Source organism: Capra hircus, chromosome 13, assembly GCF_001704415.2.
Source record: "Capra hircus breed San Clemente chromosome 13, ASM170441v1, whole genome shotgun sequence".
Lineage (NCBI taxonomy): Eukaryota > Metazoa > Chordata > Mammalia > Artiodactyla > Bovidae > Capra > Capra hircus.
In genome coordinates this window covers 60,943,552-60,962,214 of record NC_030820.1, presented here as the reverse complement: position 1 = coordinate 60,962,214, position 18,663 = coordinate 60,943,552, and the positions used below count along the sequence as shown (strand labels likewise).

The window sequence follows — 18,663 nt, the reverse complement described above, 5'->3', positions numbered from 1 at the left end:
CGACTTCATGCAGCTCAAGCCTCTCTAGTTTTCAAGGCCCACCTCCTCCGTGACAACCTGACTGCACGGACCCTCCCTCTGAACTCCTCTGGCACTGCCCATGGGACTGGAATTGGGACTTAAGCTCCAGGGCCTCTCACTGTCAGTTCTCGCCCCAGTTATGACAGAAGCCCTTGGAGGACAGTGACTGTGCCTCAAAAGAAATGTGCTTGTTCTTTATTCCCTAAGTAATATGTGTTCAGTTTAGAAAATGACAAATATAAGAGAATCCCCATTACAATCAGCACCACTAGCGTATTTCTCAGTGGCTGTGCTGCAGAGTGCTTACACAGATTGTCTGATATACTCTGCACGACCCCCCAAAGGGCAGGTATGGCTATCACATACATTTTATAGAAAAGGAACACAAAGCTTAGAGAGGTGAAAGAAGTAGGATTAGGGTCACTCATCAACTAGTAAGGCAGGATTCAAAACCCAGAGAACCTGTATGCTCTTGACCACCACTTAGCTCACTCTCTAACACACTGACGAAATTCCAGATTTTTTTTGGAGGTGGGGGTGGGGTGGGCAGAATTATTCTTATAATCCATATGATCATATAGTTATACAGAATCTGAGGTTTTAGGCACTGCACTTTCCACTTCCTCTGTAGCATCTGCTAGCGCCCTGCCCACCAGCACCCAAACTTCCGACAGACCACACCTGGGGGCACCAGCAGGAACTTGCCATGGCCATCCCTGTATTTTCTGTTCTAAGCCTAGAGCTGTAGGTTTCCCCTTGCTCTGTGGCCCCAAGTGCTCATGACAGGGGCGTGGCTCCCCAGCCCTCTCAGCACACTAGGGCATTCCAATACCTTGTTGACGTCTGTGAAGCCGAGCCGGTAGCCGTGTTCAAACTGCACATCTTTCTCCTTCTTCTTGTCATCGCCATCGCGGTTGGAGTAGAGCTCCAGCCGGGTGGCCACGGGCAGGTTGTCCGCAATGCTGGAAACCCAAGGCCCCGCTCAGTCCCTCAGACTGCCGCTCCCTCAGGGCCCTCCCCTCCGGGAACCCAAGGCTGGCGGGGAGCAGAGGACAACTCACAGGTGGACGTAGTAGTCCTCTGAGATCCGCTCAGCCACGAGCCGGCTCTGCTCCACGGTCAGGGTCACTGGCTTGTTGGACTGGCCGCACAGAACCTCACACTTCTTCTCACTGTTCATGAGAACCTGGAAAGGGGTGTTGACAATCCGGTCCCCTCTCAGCACCTCTCCTGCCATAAGAGAGACAGATGGAGCTCAGAGCTTCAGCCCCGAGGTTGCTGAGGTCAGCAGACCCACGGAGACACAGGGCCCACCTGGAAGGCTTCCAGCAGTCCTGCAGCCTGGCACACTCAATGTTATACCCCGCCTGTTCAGGCCAAGCTTGCCCACCTGACCCCACCTGTTGCCCCCGCCTCCCTTTTGTGCTCTAGCACCCCTAGACTCTTCAGGGCACATCAAACATGCCCCGTCACTCCATGCCTCTGAGCCGCATTATCACTTCCTTTGCCAATCCCTGCCCCACATTCCTGGAAAACTTTCTCAACCTGCAGGCTCAGCTTTTATTCCACTCTCTGGAAGCCCTTCCTGACCTCCTTGAGGCTCAGCTCGTCTCTCTCCTTGGATTGCCCTCAGCACAGAGGGAGCATCGTACGATGGTGAAGCGAGGATTACTGAACCGTGGCTCTGCAGCTTACTAGCTCAGCAGTCCTGGAAAGTAATTTAACCTCAACGAGGCTCAATTTCCTCATCTGCAAAATGGGAATAACAGTACCCATCTCACAGGATTACAGTAAGAAATAAAGTACCAGGCACAGAGTAGGAAGGCAACAAATACTACTTCTATCACCAGCATCACCTCTGTACCTTTTCATACGTCAGTGCTGTGATTCTGCACAATGTACTGATGCTTTAAGTTTCTGCCCTGCTACCTGATTATGAGCTCTTCAAGGGCACATAATTTATTTCCGTGTCTTCAGATCCTGGTTTAGGCAGGGAGGGAGGTAGTGTAAAATCCAGCACTGGAGATTTTTAGCCAAAACATCTTACTTAAGGAACTGGCACACCCTTGCACACCTATGACCTCAGAAAAATCTGTTGCCAGGTGTCCTGTGAGCAGGCACCAAGCAGTCAGGGACTAAACCCAACAGCGCTTTCATGTGGAGCCATTCTGACAATTCTACTGGGATGAGGAGGAACTGGGGCGAGCTGAAGGAGACGAACCAAAGCCCATAGGCTTTGCACTAACGCCTGAACCCACACCTGGTCTAACAGCCTGTCAGAGTGGACCTGCCTGATGTGGGACTTCTGGCCTAGTCATTTGTTTGTTTGCTCATTTGTTCCTTCCTAAACTGGGTATTGGTTATATGCTGGGCTCTGAAGACACAATGTTGTACAGACATATTCATGGAGCTTATGGTCCAGTAGGAACACACTGATTAAACAATCAGGACAATGAGAAGATATAGTGCAATAAGAGGAACTTGCTCTAGATGTGAGAAGCAGGTCTAGGACAGTTTCTTGGAAACAGTAATGCTTGAAGTGAGCTCTAAAGGAAGAGAGGATTAAAGAGACAGAAAGATAGGGAAAGACTAGTCTAGACAGAAGGGACAGTATGTGCAAAGGGTCCTTTCTCGGGGGAAGAGTTGGGGGAAGAGGAGATGACAGGGTAAACTTGAGAGGCCTGTATGGTTGCAGTGCAGACAGCAAGGGTAACCTGAGGTGAGTCAGAGAGACTGGCCAGAGCTGGACCTTAGGGGGCCTGTGGGCCACACAGAAGTTTGATCTTCATCCAGAGAGCAACAAAAATCAATAAAGGGTTTCTAATGGGGCAGCAGAAGCCATTATCTGATTCTGGTAACAGATCAGTCAGGCTATTTTGTCAAGAAAACATCAGAGATGCAAGGAACTGTCTGGGGTGATGGCAGGCACTGTGCAAGCGAACAGTGATGGTGGCTGCATTCCAGGGTGTGGGGAGGGTGGAAACAAGTACACGATCAGGAGCTACCAAGAGGTGAAATCTAGGGGGCTTGGTACTGATTGATACAAAGGATGAGTGAGGAGGACGGGTGCATATCAGAAAGACTCTGAGGCTTCTACAACCAAGTTCTAGCTCAAGTTCCCAGGCTCCTTCCTCTACCACATGCCCTAACGCCCACTTGTCTTCAGTGAGGTCAACAGGGGACTCACTTGAGGAAAGGAAGAACATACAGAGAGAGGAACAGGGCTGCAGATCTAGTAAGACAGGTATCACTTCTCAATATTTAGAAATTAGATTTAAACCAAGAAGGAGGACACAGTGGTCTACAACAGCTCATTTCTAATAGAGAAGTATTCCTTTTAACTTTTAAAGCTGGGAGCAGTCAGCAAGCCACACTAAACGAACAGCAGGCTAAGTGGCCACTCGAAGAGAGAATGACACTGTCCTCTAGCACATCCGCTGCAGATGTCCCCTCACAAGCCCCCCACCATATGAATCTTTATCGGTAAACCAATCTGAGAATCAGGAGCACAGCCCTCAGACAGCCCAAATGAACCTTTCTGGAAAAGGCAGTCTGGACAATAGAAAAGTGAAAGTCCAAGTGTTACTTGCTCAGTCTTGCCCAACTCTTTGTGACCCCATGGACTGTAGCCCACAAGTCTCCTCTGCCCCTGGAATTCTCCAAGCAAGAATCCTGGAGTGGGTTGCCATGCCCTCCTCCAGGGGATCTTCCCAACCCAGGGATAGGACCCAGGTCTCCTACATTGCAGGCGGATTCTTTACCAGGTGAGCCGCCAACAGAAAGAACTGTTTTAGAGTTAAAAAACTTGGGTTAAGGGAACTTCCTGGTGGTCCAGTGGCTAAGACTCTGTGTTCCCCATGCAGGGGGCCCAGGTTCTATCCCTGCTCAGGGAACTAGATCCCAGATGCTGCAATTCAAGATCCTGCATGCTGCAAGTAAGACCTGGCGCAGCCAAATAAGTAAGTAAAAATAAATAGTAAAAAGAGAAACAAAACAAACCTGGGTTAAAATCACCACCCCGACCATGGGCAACTTTTTCAAACCTCTGAAGCTGCTGTGCCCTCTACTCTGGCATGGAGGCCAGCGTACCTGGCTGTGCAGTCACAGTGGGAACCAAGTGAGACGGTACACAGACTGTGCTGCTTGAGGCTCTGGACCCTGAAGCCACAGTTCTTGGGCTCTGCCACCAACTCGGTGAGTAACCTGAGGCAAGTGACTTCACCTCCTGTGGCTCACTTCCCTTGTCCATGACAAGTGGATTTTAAGAGTAGCTACCTCAGAGGGCTGTTGTGAAAATTAACTAAGTTAAAGCACAGACAGGCTCAGAACCCTGGCTCATTGTGAGAGCCATGTAAGGACTAACGGTGATGATAATGATGACGAAGAGAACAAGGCTTGCAACCCAACAGGCATTCGCTCAAGGCTGTTTCTGCTCCACTCAGGGAGGACAGTTAACTTTAACTGAATGATGATGATGTGTGAGAGGCTGGGTCAGAAGTGGCAGAGAAAGACAGAAATGTAGGACATGATCCCATTGCTCAAAGAGCCTCTGGGCCACAGAGGGAGGCACTACACAAAGATGGAATAAGATACAGTGTGGCAGGATAACTTCTGTACACTCCAGTTTCCATTTCCATGAGGCAGGAACATTTCCTAGCTTCACGGAGGTTCAGGTCACCTAGTATCACACTGAGGTGTGCCCAACTGTTGAGTTTTGGGCTGTGGACAAATCCACACCAGCTCACGGGAAGGGAGGAGCTGCTGTGAGGGGTCTGGAGGACAAAGCAGGTCAGGATTCCTGGTAGCAGCAGGGTGCTGGGAACATGGCGTGGTGTAGAGGAAAAAAAGGTTAAGCGGGACTTGCTTAGTGGTCCAATGGTTAAGAATCCACCGGCCAACGCAGAGAATGTGGGTTTGAGCTCTGGTCTGGGAAGATTCCATGTGCTGCAGTGCAACTAAGCCCATGCACAACTACTAAGCCCACACTGTAGCGTCCACGAGCTGCATGCAACTGCTGAGCCCATGTGCCACACTGCTGAGCCCGGACGCTGCAACCAGACAGCCGTCCCCACTTGCCGCAACTAGAGGAAGCCTGCATACAGCAACAGAGACCCAGCACGGCCAAAAGTGAATAACAAGGGAATGATTCTAAAAAACAGGAAAAGAAGGGTATGCAGCAGGTGAGCAGGAACAGCCTGGGCCCTAAGATCAACCTCTGTTCAATAGCATCAGGGGAGACTTGGGGACTGGTGGTGTTGCCTGCTTTAGGTCAAAGTCTGCCCCAGCTGGCCTGGGATGCCCGATACCCAACAGGAGGTACAGACACTGGCTAGAGGTTCTGGAAACATCAGAACCATGTTCAGCCCTGACAGAGAAGGCGGCCCTTTTAGGGGCTTGCTCAATAACCAGTTCTCTCCTTCCCCCTCTCTAAGCTGTAAGAGAAGAGGAAAGTCTCTTCATTTTCTCAAAGTTGGTGGGGTGGAGGGACATCCTTCCAATTTTTTATCTCCAGGACTTAAAGTGAGACAGGCACAAAATACTAATAATCATGTCCTCAACAGAGTCCTCCAAACATTTTTTCTTTTAAGCCTGAAATTCTACCAAATGAAGAATTATTTGAATTAAAGTAAAACGGCTGCTATTTATGAACACATATGCCAGACACTCTGGTGGCTGCTTCACACATTATTTGAGGCAAGGCCTGAACAGCTTAGCAAGAACTATAGTGATGTCTGCTTCCATCAAGGCCAGAGATAATCACTCACTCTTAATTAAAAGGAAAGCACGTTGCAGAAGCCATGAGAGACAGGAGGGGATATCTGGAAATCTAGAAGAGCCAGTCTGAACAGTAGCCAAGGGCTCCAACTCTGAAGCCTGACTACACAGATTCCAAGTCCAGCTTAGCTATTAATTTACAGTATAACCAGTGACAAGTTACTTAATCTGTAAAAACAGGAATAAATACAACTACCTCCTTCAGGATGTTGTGAAGATTAAACGAGCTAATATATAAACAAACTATGTAGAATGGCGTCCAGCACACAGTATGTGCTATCTAAGGGTTAACTGCCATTATCATTATGAAAAGATCTGAGTTCCTCTTTGGGACAGGGTAACAGCAGTGCCAGAGAAGAACTTACCCAGATTCTCTGCCTTGTAGGTTATTTTGTTGGGCTGGCAGAAGGGCAGCGAGTAGTATTCGTAAGGTAGCTGGGTGCGAGAGCTGGTGAGCTTCACAGCCTGGTGGGAGAAGAGAGGCCATTATTCCTCAACCCAGAAAACAAGGGGACTTTCTACAATCCTCCCTGGTACCCACTCATCTTCAGTATACTCAGTATTATTATCTAAAAAGCAAACTAACTGCAGCAGACACAACTTTGGTATACTATAAATATACTCTACAATTCTGAATTATTTCACAGCTCACTAGTTTCAGACTGCATTATAGATTTTGTTTAAAATTACAACCAAATCCAATATATACTCAGAGTCCTTAACATGTTGATATTCTTTGACCCTATAATTTCACTTCTGGGTATCTTTCCTAAGGAAGTAACTCCAAATGAGGGAAAACACTTCAGGAACAAAGAGCTCACTCCTCATTCCTAACCACAGTGGTCTTCTGCCTCTATTTCCTTGAGCCTGACCCGTCCCCTCCGCCTCCAGCTTGGAACCCTGCTCCTCTTGGCTTGATTCTGGCTCCTTCTCACATTTGCATGCTCAGTCTCTTCAGTCGTGTCCAACTCTTTGCGACCCCATGGACTGTATGTAGCCCACCAGGCTCCTCTGTCCATGGGATTCTGCAGACAAGAGTATTGGAGTGGGTTGCCATTCCCTTCTCCAGGGGATTTTCCTGACCCAGGGATCGAACTCCTGTCTCCTCCTGCACTGTAGGCAGATTCTTTACTGCTGAGCCACTGGGGTTTCAGCTGAAATTCTTCACCTTGAGTCCTTTCCTAATCATCTTACCAAAGGAATTCCCTCACTTCCTCTACTTCAACACTCCTAGTTATCTTTGTAGCATGTCTGATAAAATATAATTATTTGATTTTTTTTTTTTTTCCCAAAAGAAATCAGCCTCCCCTACTGGAATTTAAGATTTAAGGTTCATGAGGGCAAGGACCGTATGTATCTTGCTCACCTATGTAACCACTGTGCCTACAGATCTAGGCATATAGGAGGTGCTCACCAAATGTCTGCACAATGGAAAACGAGAGGAAAAAAGCGGAAAAACAGCTAAAAGCTCCATTATGGGAAACTGGCCAATAAATCATAAACTAGTCATTCAATTAAATATTATGCAACCATTAAAGATGAAGTTTAAGAAGACCATGAAGGAGAACATTTAGGAACTGATGCAAGAATGTAGCTCTGGAAACAGTGACAGCCACAGACTACTCCCCAAATCACAGATAAAACAGAACCAATCAAAATGCTGCAAAAAATAAACTTTAAATGCAACTAAAATTATCTTCGCTGTTTAGACTCTATTGACCATTCCTTATACACTATCTGAAAGTATAAATAATTTTAAAAATCCAGGTCCAATCCTTACTTAAAACTCTTGTTTTGGAATTAGGAATTTTTCTAATTTTAAGAGAGCAATGTGGTTTTATAACACCTCCCAGCTGGATATGGAGTAGTACCCCACATTCAATGACTGTTTGTACAAAGAAATGTAAAAATAATTATACTAAATGGGACAAATAAAGTCAATAAAAAAATTCAGGTCAGGTCTTGCCTACAATGAATTTAGAAAAACCCTGGTTTCAGAGCTTTTTTAGATGTTGGATTGAGAACTGGGGGCCTCTATGAAGCAGTTCATAAATTGCTTGAAGCAAAATAATCAAAAAGTTATTATCTGTTGTAACTGCCTATTATTTTGTGTCTCGTAATATTCTCTCCTCCTGGACAATCAAAAAAGAATCCACATTACAAAGAGACAGTCTCACCTTTATGTCCCCTCCCGCCCTCTCTCTTCCCACCCACACGTATGTTCTCACACACCCAGCTTGGCAGGACTGAAGCCAGAACCACCCAGCCTTCCCCACACCACAAGCTTTGCTCTGGAGGGGGGCTTCTGGCTGAGGCACTGGGAGGAAGGTCCTGCAGTGGTGAAGAGCTAGGCTCTGAAACTAACCCTATGTCTCTATCACAATGTGTCCTTGGCCAAGATGGTTCACTTCCTTGGGCCTCAGTTTTCATAACTGTAAAATGTTCACTAAATCTCTAAAATATACAGTTATCTGCCTCAGAGGGCTCTTGACAGGGGCATCTTGAGCTAAGCCACGCATAATGCCTGGCATGTTACTTTGATTATTGCTCCCCAAAATTACAAACGGACTTCCAAGGAAGAGGGGTGCTCACAGCAATGTAACACATGGAATGGAGCCTTTGCTTGTTACACTACATAGCTCCAAATGCACTTTCTAACAGTAATTCATCATATGTATTCACCCACCCTGCCAGGCTACGTACTAGGAGCTGGTGACACAGCAGTAACCAAAAAAGATAAAATTCCAGCCCTTCTAGAACTTGATTTGTGATAGTTTTCGATTTTCCACAAATGTATCATATTTTTAACCTCTAAATCAGTTAACTCCCCCTAGATAATGCAAAGTTGCTTGAATCTAATGCCGCAAGTAAGCATGACATGTAGCAATTTATAATTTTGCAAATACCCAAAATGTGGTGGCAAACAAAGGCATGTGTAGTACACGACAGCGCGTCCCAGCCCTTCAAGACCCTCTGGTCTTCTGCTCTCCCTTTTGAACACCGGATGCTTAGGATGAAAACTGTATTTTCTTACAACTCTCTGCTTTGCTTTTGCACAGATCAGTAGAGATGTGGTTTCCCAAGAACACAATAATGAAGTAAGAAATGTACATTTTAGGAGCAGAATTTATTTTCATAACTTTATAAATTTTGCTAGCCCTTTTTACAGAATTGCTAAGGATTTGAAGGACTACTAAAAATTTCAACTATTTTGCCTATGGGGGACTGATATAGTCAAGAAGCTGGGGGTTTATGGAAGTGCGAGAATGCCAAGTATACTAGGCTGTAAACACTGCACAGAGAAAAAGACTAAGAAAAGCATTAGGAGCAGTTGTATTTGGGTGATGGCTTACTCCTTGGAAGGAAAGTTATGACCAACCTAGACAGCATATTAAAAAGCAGAGACATTACTTTGCCAACAATGGTCCGTCTAGTCAAGGCTATGGTTTTTCCAGTAGTCAAGTATGGATGTGAGAGTTGGACTATAAAGAAAGCTGAGTGCCAAAGAATTGATGCTTTTGAATTGTGGTGTCAGAGAAGACTCTTGAGAGTCCCTTGGGACTGCAAGGAAATCCAACCAGTTCATCCTAAAGGAGATTAATCCTGAGTGTTCATTGGAAGGACTGATGTTGAGGCTGAAACTGCAATACTTTGGCCACCTGATGCAAAGAGCTGACTCATTTGAAAAGACCCTGATGCTGAGAAAGACCGAGGGCAGGAGAAGGGGACGACAGAGGATGAGATGGTTGGATGGCATCATCGACTCAATGGACATGGGTTTGGGTAGACTCCAGGAGCTGGTGATGGACAGGGAGGCCTGGCGTGCTGCGGTTCATGGGGTCGCAAAGAGTCAGACATGACTGAGCGACTGAACTGAGAGAGGAGTTTCTTTAGCTGGGAGCTCTGGTACAAGGCGGCAGCCCTCCCTGGTGGCTGGTCCTCGTGCCTTAATATAAGACAGCTTTGTAGGGCCAGCCACTGCAGTGCCAGAGTTTTCCAAGGGACTCTGCTGTATCATAGTTCAAGGTCTCCCTCTGCTCAGTCTTGCTTCTCTCTCTTTTTTTTTTTTTTTTAGTCCTGCTTCTCTCATTCCCTCTCAAGTGCCGACCCTGAGTGCCTAGACAATAAATCTCATGTAGCAAAGCTCCACCTTAGAGTTTGATTCTGGGGAAAACTAAATACGAAAAGGTCCACCATTAACCCCCTGCCCTATTTGGGGCTTTGAGAATGCCACTCAGAGTCTGTTGTTATAGGAGACATTACCCAAGGTGTCAAACTGTCCACTGCCCCTGATCAATCATATTTTAAAATGACTCTCCCATAATCCCTGTCACAAGTGACTGACACGGAAGTGGGCACCTAAGCTGAAGAAGTGAGGTGGCCTGGACTCTGATTTAGGACAATGCTTTCCAAACCCTAATCATTCATGTACTGACTTGCCCTATCTACCTAACATTTATTCTACTATTTGCTTGGGCATGATTCATTTTTAGATAAATACACTCATTTAAGAAACAAACATTTTATTGCGATTAAAAATGGAAAACCGATAGTCATGAAATCATGAGCTGAAGTAATCGCTATATTTTATAGTATAATTAAAAGAAAACAGTTATTAAAATATATTTGTCAGCAACTTAAAATCATCTCATATACCACCACTCAGATATGCAGTGCATAGTTAAGAAATACTAAACCACAGAATCCTGGCAGAAGCTAAAACTGAAAAAACAGAATCCATAATAGGCTGAGTACACACATCTGATCTGAATTATGCAGAGAAAGCTGGTGACAGAGAGGAGGATGTGCGTGCACGTGTGCAGAGTCGCATCTGACTCCTTGTGACCGCAGGGACTGCAGCCCGCCAGGCTCCTCTGTCCATGGGATTTCCCAGGCAAGAATACTGGAGTGGGTGGCCATTGCCTTCTCCAGGGGATCTTCCTGACCCAAGGATTGAACTCGAGTCTCCTGCTTGGCCGGCAGACTCTTTACCACTGCACCACCTGGGAAGCCCAGAGAAGGATGGAACAGCCCCAAAAGGGAGGCAGAAACATCACTGAGGAGGAGGCAGGTAGAGAGACAAAGACACAGAAAGAGAGACAGAAAGACACAGAAGTAAGTATAGGAGAAAGACATGGAGACACCTGTGAAAGTGAAAGTAGAGAAACAAAGACACCGAAAGAACCAGAAATAGAGCCAGAGGCAGAAAGAGAAAGAGAGAGAGGAACACAGAGAGAGAACGCACAGAGTCCCAGAGGGAGACGGAGAGCAGGAGATCCTGGAACTGCGGGGCCCCGGGGGTGGGCGGGGCGGGGGTGGACTCCTTCCAGCTCTGAGCTGGGGACCCTCTTGCTCTCAGGCTGACTGCTGGTCTGTGATCTCTGCAACCACAGGAGGGACATGACCACTCACTGTGCTCCTGCAGCCAGGTCCCTGGCCCAGCACAGAGGCTTCCATAGACCCCGAACACACTTACCTTGATCTCAACAGGATCGTTCTGGTGGAAGTTGATTGGTGCGACCCCAGGAACGTAGAAGGCCCCTGTGTCACACGTGAGCGAGAAAAGCAGTAGGGACCACGGCAACCAATCCTGCTTGGAAGAAGAGAAGCAGCAGTCAGACCAGGGGAAAGAAGTGAACAACCCTCTGCGGCACCCTCATGTCTGCTGCAAGTGACCCCATCTTACCTCCACTCTGAGAAGCCTGAGCACCTCCCCAAGAACTGCCATCCAAATGCCCCCCAAAGTGATACAAGGCAGATTCTGCACTTCCAGAAATGAGCCACAGACTGAGCACAGTAATTGACATCAGGGCAAACTAACACAGGAGCCAGGGCTCCCCACTCTAGTAGCCATGTTCCTGTCACTGTTCCACGTGTACCACTGTCCCACAGGCCAGCGGGAGACAAAGCTCACAGCACCCTGTTAATTCTGCTTCTCTACACAGCAATGGGCTCCCGCTGTCAGGAAGCTTGTATTTACCAATGTATTTTTCTACAAGCCATCTCCTGACCCCACCACCTCCCATATTCCATCTCGACTCCAGCTACACTGGCCTTCTTACTGTTTCTTGAGGGTGAGCCCTTCTGCACCCTCTGGGCCATCACCTTCACCGTTCCCTCCTCCAGAATGTCCTTCCCACAGATGCCTGCCTGGCTCATGTCCAGTCCCTTATTTCATTCAGGCCCCTCTCAAGTCCTCAGAGAAGCCCCCACTGACAAGCTGTCTAAATGGCCTCCTCACCCAGTCTCCTCTAACGTTAACACATTGCATAACCATGGGTAAGAGTTTTTTAAAAAATAACTAGATTTTAATACATTTTGAAAAAGTAAAACATACACAGTAAATAATTCAAACAGTAAAAATGGGTACAACAATGAAAAACAAATCTTCCTCCTTCTTCAGCTCCCCATAGACAACTGCTAGCACCAGTTCCTTGAAAATCCCTCTGGAGATATTCTATGCACGTACAAAGGGAAGCATTCGGAAGTATGGGCCTGCCTTGATACAACAACAACAGACAGACAGACTTTTATTCTTTCTTTCTGTGACAGAAAGCCTACTGACTGTGGGCTACTTACCAGCATCCAACCTCCTCTCCATCAAGTGGAGGACTTCCTCCGCTTGAACAGTCATCAGGAGATTCCGGCTCTCTCTTTGTTAGGCCTTATGGGGCAGTCCTTAGATTGTGCGTACTTTTGTGCGAGAGAAATAAATCCTGTCCTTTCTTTTCCTCTAATTCCTCTCTGAACCTGAATTCCAGTTAATAAAATGCAAGAAAGACAAGTCCTGTACTACTGGCATATAAACTGTCATCCAAAAGTCAATTAAAAATAATAAGCTAACTCTAAATTTTTGAAAATGATGCAGAAAACAGGTAATCCAGATACCATCAACAAACCACAGAACAATTTATCTTAGAGGAAGAATCAACAGATGAAACATGGCAAAGGATGATTTCCATAATATGCCAGATTCTTAATATTTTTGCAACGAAAAGCAATTCAGAAATTTGGTTTAGAATTAATGACCATACCAAGATGATACTGTTAGTTTTAGCTATTAAAATGCCACTGCTTTGATATTCTCATATGGCTGGAGGGATTATAAAGTGAAACATTTTTGGGGGGGCAGTCTGATACTCTGTAACAAAAGCCCCCCAGAACTGGACACTCTTTGACCCTGCTAGGACAGGAAACACGAATTAACTTCTTGGACAACCCAATACTAGATATGTTCAGAAAAATATGCCAAAATGCCAAAATGTACATAAAAGAATGTTCACCCCAGGATTATTTAAAATCGTGAAATAGTTCATGACTTACAACAGTAAAATATCCAATATTAGTGGAATGGGTCAAATTACGGGGTATCCTTTTATGTAGTTATTAAATAGGATGATGTATTTTTTCAGTAGGAATATCTGAGCTTAGATTTAAGTAGAAAAATTAAGGAATAGAACCCTGCTCAGCAAGATCTGCTCCGCTTTTTAAAGTTATGTTTGAGAAAATGAGGCAATGTCTTCCTTTTCTGTATATCTGTAATTGGGCCTCCCTGATGGCTCAGATGGTAAAGAGTCTGCCTGCCATGCAGAAGACCTAAGTCTGATCCCTAGGTTGGGAAGATGCCCTGCAGGAGGGCATGGCAACCCATTCCAGTATCTTTGACAGGAGAATCCCCATGGACAGAGGAGCCTGGCAAGCCACAGTCCATGGGGTAGCAAATAGTTGGACATGACTGAGCGACTAAGCACAACAGATCTGTATTTTCCAGTTCTTCTTAGGGGATTATACAAATTTATACCAATTAAGAAAAATAATGAAATAAATCAGGCAAAAGAAAACAACACTGTTCCAAATGCCTAGGTTAGAGCCAATTCTAGCTTGGTATGGAAGGAACTCCACCTGCTGGCTCCAAGATGTTTTTCCATCAGCGGCTCCCACTGTTTCTTTCTAAGCCTTCAGGAAGGCCCTAAGGTTGTCCCTGTCTTTAGTGAGCAGACTTGCCCAAGTGAGGCTGCCTTCAAGGGCTTTGCTCAGGGTGTTTCCGACACTTGCTCTCACCTTATTCAGGTCCTACCTACACTCGGAGGTCCCGTGTAGGTAATGTTTCTTCCTTCAAGAACTCCTCAGATCTCCACAGGAGGAATTATTCTCTTTTTTCCTTATTTTTTAAGGCTCTTTGTGAATATTTCTATCACAACACTAAAGGCAAGAAATTGGAAACTACCCAATACCCAAATGAACTTTCACATCTATATATGTTCAAAGACGGCTACTTAAGTTACTTGACAAATATTTAAATCTGTACTTGTTTAACACACCACTATTAGCACTTTTCATGCTGTATTATGGTTTAAGTATCTGCTCTCTCTCCACCTACATGAATCACTTGCCTGGCTTTCTTGGTGTGACTACTTGATAAACTCTTATCAAACAAGCTAATAATAAGCATCAAGCAACCTCTGATCTATAAAAACATAAAATCGTTCATTCACATAGAGGTTGAATACTATGGTTCTTAGCTATATCCCCCTGGTAACTGATTTTCAAATCTTCAAATTTAAGGAGTTTGTGGTACCTCCCACCCATCCAAGGACCTACACTGAGACTCTTTGAGACATCTATTATGTCCATAGCCTATCTGTACATCTAAGATAGTGGTTCTCAACCATGATGCACATTAGACTAACCTGGAGAGTAAATAGATTAAATTCGGAATCAAAAGGCACAGAGTGGCTGAATGGATTAAAAAACAAACCAGCTTTACACCTCGAGGAACCAGGAAAAGAACAAACCAAGCCCAAGTTAGAAGAAGTTAAGGAAACAAGATTAGAGTAGAAATAAATTAAAAAGAGACTTTTTTAACAATAGGGAAAAAAATAACAGAACTGTGTTGGTTTTTTGAAAAGCTAATACTGACAAACCCTAGCAACACTGAGGAGAAAAAAACTCAAAATCAGAAATGAAAGAGGAGACATTACAACAGAAGCCTAAGAAATAACAAGGATAAGGTTCTATGGGGAACGTTTATAGGTCAACAAATTGAATGAAATGGAGACTGAATCAGTAATCAAAAATCTCCCAGCAAAGAAAAGTACAGGACTAGATGGCTTGAAAGGTAAAGTCTAACAAACACTGAAAGAAGAGTTAATACTAATCCTTAAACTCTTCCAAAAATACAAGAGGGAACACTTTCAAACTCCTAAGATGAGTAGCTCCCTCATACCCAAAGCAGACACAGACACCACAAGAAAACCAGCTCTAGGCTATAGGTTAGTACCCTGGATGAACACGGATGCAAAAATCCTCAAAACCACATGCCAGCAAATTGGACCTCACACCTCACTAAAAGTAGCGGACACCAAGATCGAGTGGGACTTAATCCCACCATATAAGCATGGTTCAACAAATATAAGTCAATCAATGTGATAAACTACATTAACAAAATGAGAGGGAAAAAACCAAACTTTTCAACAGACTCAGAAAAAGCATTTAATAAATTTCAACATCCATTCATGCAACCACATGGAACACAGCCCACCTGGCTCCTCTATCCACGGGATTCTCCAGGCAGGAATGCTGGAGTGGGTTGCCATGCCCTCCTCCAGAGGATCTTCCCAACCCAAGGATCCAACTCAGGTCTCCCACAGTGCAAGCGGATTCTTTACTGTCTGAACCACCACGGAAGCCCATAAAAGGAATTTACCTCAATACAATAAAGGCCACATATGAAAAGCCCACAGTTAGCATCGTTATTTCTTGCTAATCAAAAATATATGTGTTCTACCTCCTATAGTGCTGGTGGCGGTGGGAATGAAAACTGGTGCACTCACTATAGGAAACAGCATGAAGGTTCCTCAAAAAACTAAAAATCGTTTCCTTATGATCCAGTGATCCCACTCCTAGATACATATCCAGAAAAAGACTATAATTCAAAAAGATCCATTCACCCCTATATTGACAGCAGCACCATTTACAATGGTCAAGACATGGAGGCAACCTAAGTGTCTACTGACAGATGAATGGATAAAGAAGATGTGGTGTATGCACATGCACACGCACGCACACGCACACACACGCATGCGTGCGCACACACACACACACACAATGGAATACTACTCAGCCATAAAAAGGATGGAATAATGCCATTTGCAGCAACATGGATGGGCCTAGGGATTATCACACTAAGTCAGTCAGAAAGAGAAAGACAAATACCATACGATATCACTCACAAGTGGAATCTAAAATATGACACAAGTGAACATATCTACAAAACAGAAACAGACTCGCAGATACCGAGAATAGACTTGTAGCTGCCAATGGGGAAGAGGGAAGAAAGGACTGGGAGTTTCCCACTGTACCACACAGGAAACTATATTAAATAACCTGTGATAAACCATAGTGAAAAAGAATATATATGTATAACTGAATCACCCTGCTGTATAGCAGAAATTAATACAACACTGTAAATCAACTATACTTCAATAAAATTTAAATATATATATATTGGAGAAGACTCTTGACAGTCCCTTGGACTGCAAGGAGATCCAACCAGTCCATTCTAGAGGAGGTCAGTCCTGGGTGTTCTTTGGAACGAATGATGTTAAAACTGAAATTCTAGTACTTCAGCCACCTCATGTGAAGAGTTGACTCACTGGGAAAGACTCTGATGCTGGGAGGGATTGGGGGCAGGAGGAGAAGGGGACGACAGAGGATGAGATGGCTGGATGGCATCACCGACTCAATGGACGTGAGTTTGAGTGAACTCCGGGAGTTGGTGATGGACAGGGAGGCCTGGCGTGCTGCAATTCATGGGGGTGCAAAGAGTTGGACGCGACTGAACTGAACTGAACTCAAGTGTGTGTGTGTGTGTGTGTGTGTGCGTGCGTGTGTGTGTGTGCGTGTTCTAAATTTCCCTTCCTAGGAAGCTCAACACCAGACTTGCCTTATCTGATAACTGTCAATTGAGGCCAGGGCAGATGATTATAATCTCTTATGGCTATTAAGCCAATTAAATCTAAGAAGTTACTCCAGTTCTTTTGTAACAGAGTCCTCTAATCTTAGCAGAGAGACACTGCCCATAGGAACTGAAGGGCTCCATGAGACCTCAGGTTGCAGAAGAATGAAAAGCAAATCCCGAAAGACTTCAATATACTTTTCTTCCAAAATCTCAAACCAATGGAGCAAGTACACACAAAAAAACCACACAAACAAAAAGATGAAAAATACTCACCTTGGCGAAAAACAACATTAAAAAGTAACAGGAAGTCACAGAGTCACTAAGCACCTAAAAGTAAGTACAAGGCACTGTGGTACAGCCTCTTCCATGTGCCAAGTCCCCACTTTGTGCTCAGCACTTTACAAACACCGACTCACACCATTCTCACAACTACCACTACCTGGGGATTTCTATCACCATTTCCCAGACGACTGCCGGTTAACCTGAGACCCAGAGATTATATAACTTGCTCAAGATCAGAATGTAGAGAAACAGTATGCTCTTTTCAGGAAGGTGAGCTGCATTATAAGATGATGCACATGTAATGATGACAGTGATAACAATGTCAGCTAACATTTGCTGGACACTGACTATGTGCCAGGCACAGTTCTAGGTTCTTTTCATGCAGCAACACAATTAATCTTCACAACAACCGTATGAGGCAGAGACTCTTATTCTCATTTCAGAGATGAAAGCAGTCTCTCTCCAAGGTCCATGCTCTAACCAGAACAGAAAGGAGTTCACTACACAGAGCACCTACTATTTGTCAGGCACTGTGCCAGCCTCACAGAATGCACCCCCACGAGCCAGTTGTGGGACAGATAAGTCATCAGCCAATCGCAATGCTAGGTCCCAGTTGCTATGGAGGGCCTAGTCTTTTATCCTAGCAGCCAAGAGGCTACGGAGTACACAAGAGCAACAACAAGCCTGCCCAGTCTTGGAGGGGTGTGGTGTCAATCTAAGCATTCAAGTCTCCTCCAAAGGAAAGGAGAGAGGAGGAGGGAGTGCTGCATAAAGAGTGAAACACAGGGACAAAGGCCTGGGGGCAACCATAAGGAGTTTTTGGCAGGTGAGGTGTAGGTTGGTGCTACTGGAACTCTGATGTACATATAGATCACCTGGAGGCGTTGTTAAAAGGCAGAGTCTGATTCCGCAGGCCTAGAGGTAGGGGTGGAGAGTGTATTTCTTACAAGCTCACAGGTGATGACAACACTTGTGGTTCATGGATCATTCTGTGAGTCGAAAGCATGAATAGGTCTGTGCAGACAGGAGGCTGGAAGGTACGTAAGGGATACATCACACAAAGCCACACTGAGGAGTCTCGGCTTTGTCCTTTGTGCACTGGAGAGACTCTGAAGAACTTTAAGGAGGAAAGGAGTATCTGCAGTTGTAAAGATTACTCTGGTAACCGAATATGTGTATGTGTTTGGGGGGAGGGTGAATATGTGTCCAGCACACTTCTGCTCCAGAGACATTGTAATGTTCAGCCCTACATTTGACAACTAACAAGGATAAGTGAAGTCACCTATAAATTCTTGGTCAAATGTGAACAGAAGCAGCAGCCAGGTTGGGGAGCAGAAATGGTAGGCAGTGGTTCTGAAACTTGAGCAGGCAAGGAAATCACCAGGAGGGATTATTAAAGCTGATTCCTGGGCCTAACCTCCCAGAATGTCTTCTTTGGTAGTTCTGGAGCAGGGCCTGAGAATCTGCTCTTCTAGTAAGTTCCCAAGAGATGCTGGAACTTGTCTTGGGATCACACGTTGAGAACCATGGGTGCAGTGGAAAAAGCACAGGCTCTGGGGGTCATACAGATATGAATTCAAGTCCTGACCCATCACCTCCTAGCTGTGTGCCTTTGGGCAAGCTTT

The 18,663-nt window shown here is 45.2% G+C and overlaps 1 protein-coding gene across 3 annotated transcripts in view; it reads right to left on the bottom strand.

Annotated features, from left to right (window-relative positions):
• TM9SF4 (transmembrane 9 superfamily member 4) overlaps positions 1–18,663 on the bottom strand; it is a 53,319-nt gene that overhangs the window by 21,405 nt on the left and 13,251 nt on the right. Inside the window, exons 1-5 of one of the 3 annotated variants that reach the window (XM_018057692.1) lie at positions 12,376–12,397; positions 11,273–11,386; positions 6,162–6,261; positions 1,083–1,251; positions 854–983 (exon numbers count right to left, since the gene is read on the bottom strand). In XM_018057692.1, coding sequence (XP_017913181.1) covers positions 854–983; positions 1,083–1,251; positions 6,162–6,261; positions 11,273–11,386; positions 12,376–12,381 — 519 coding nt within the window. In that variant the 5' untranslated portion in view covers positions 12,382–12,397. Of the gene's footprint in view, positions 1–853; positions 984–1,082; positions 1,252–6,161; positions 6,262–11,272; positions 11,387–12,375; positions 12,398–18,663 lie in introns of those variants that run through there. The other 2 variants (XM_018057691.1, XM_018057693.1) reach the window with 2 other exon arrangements.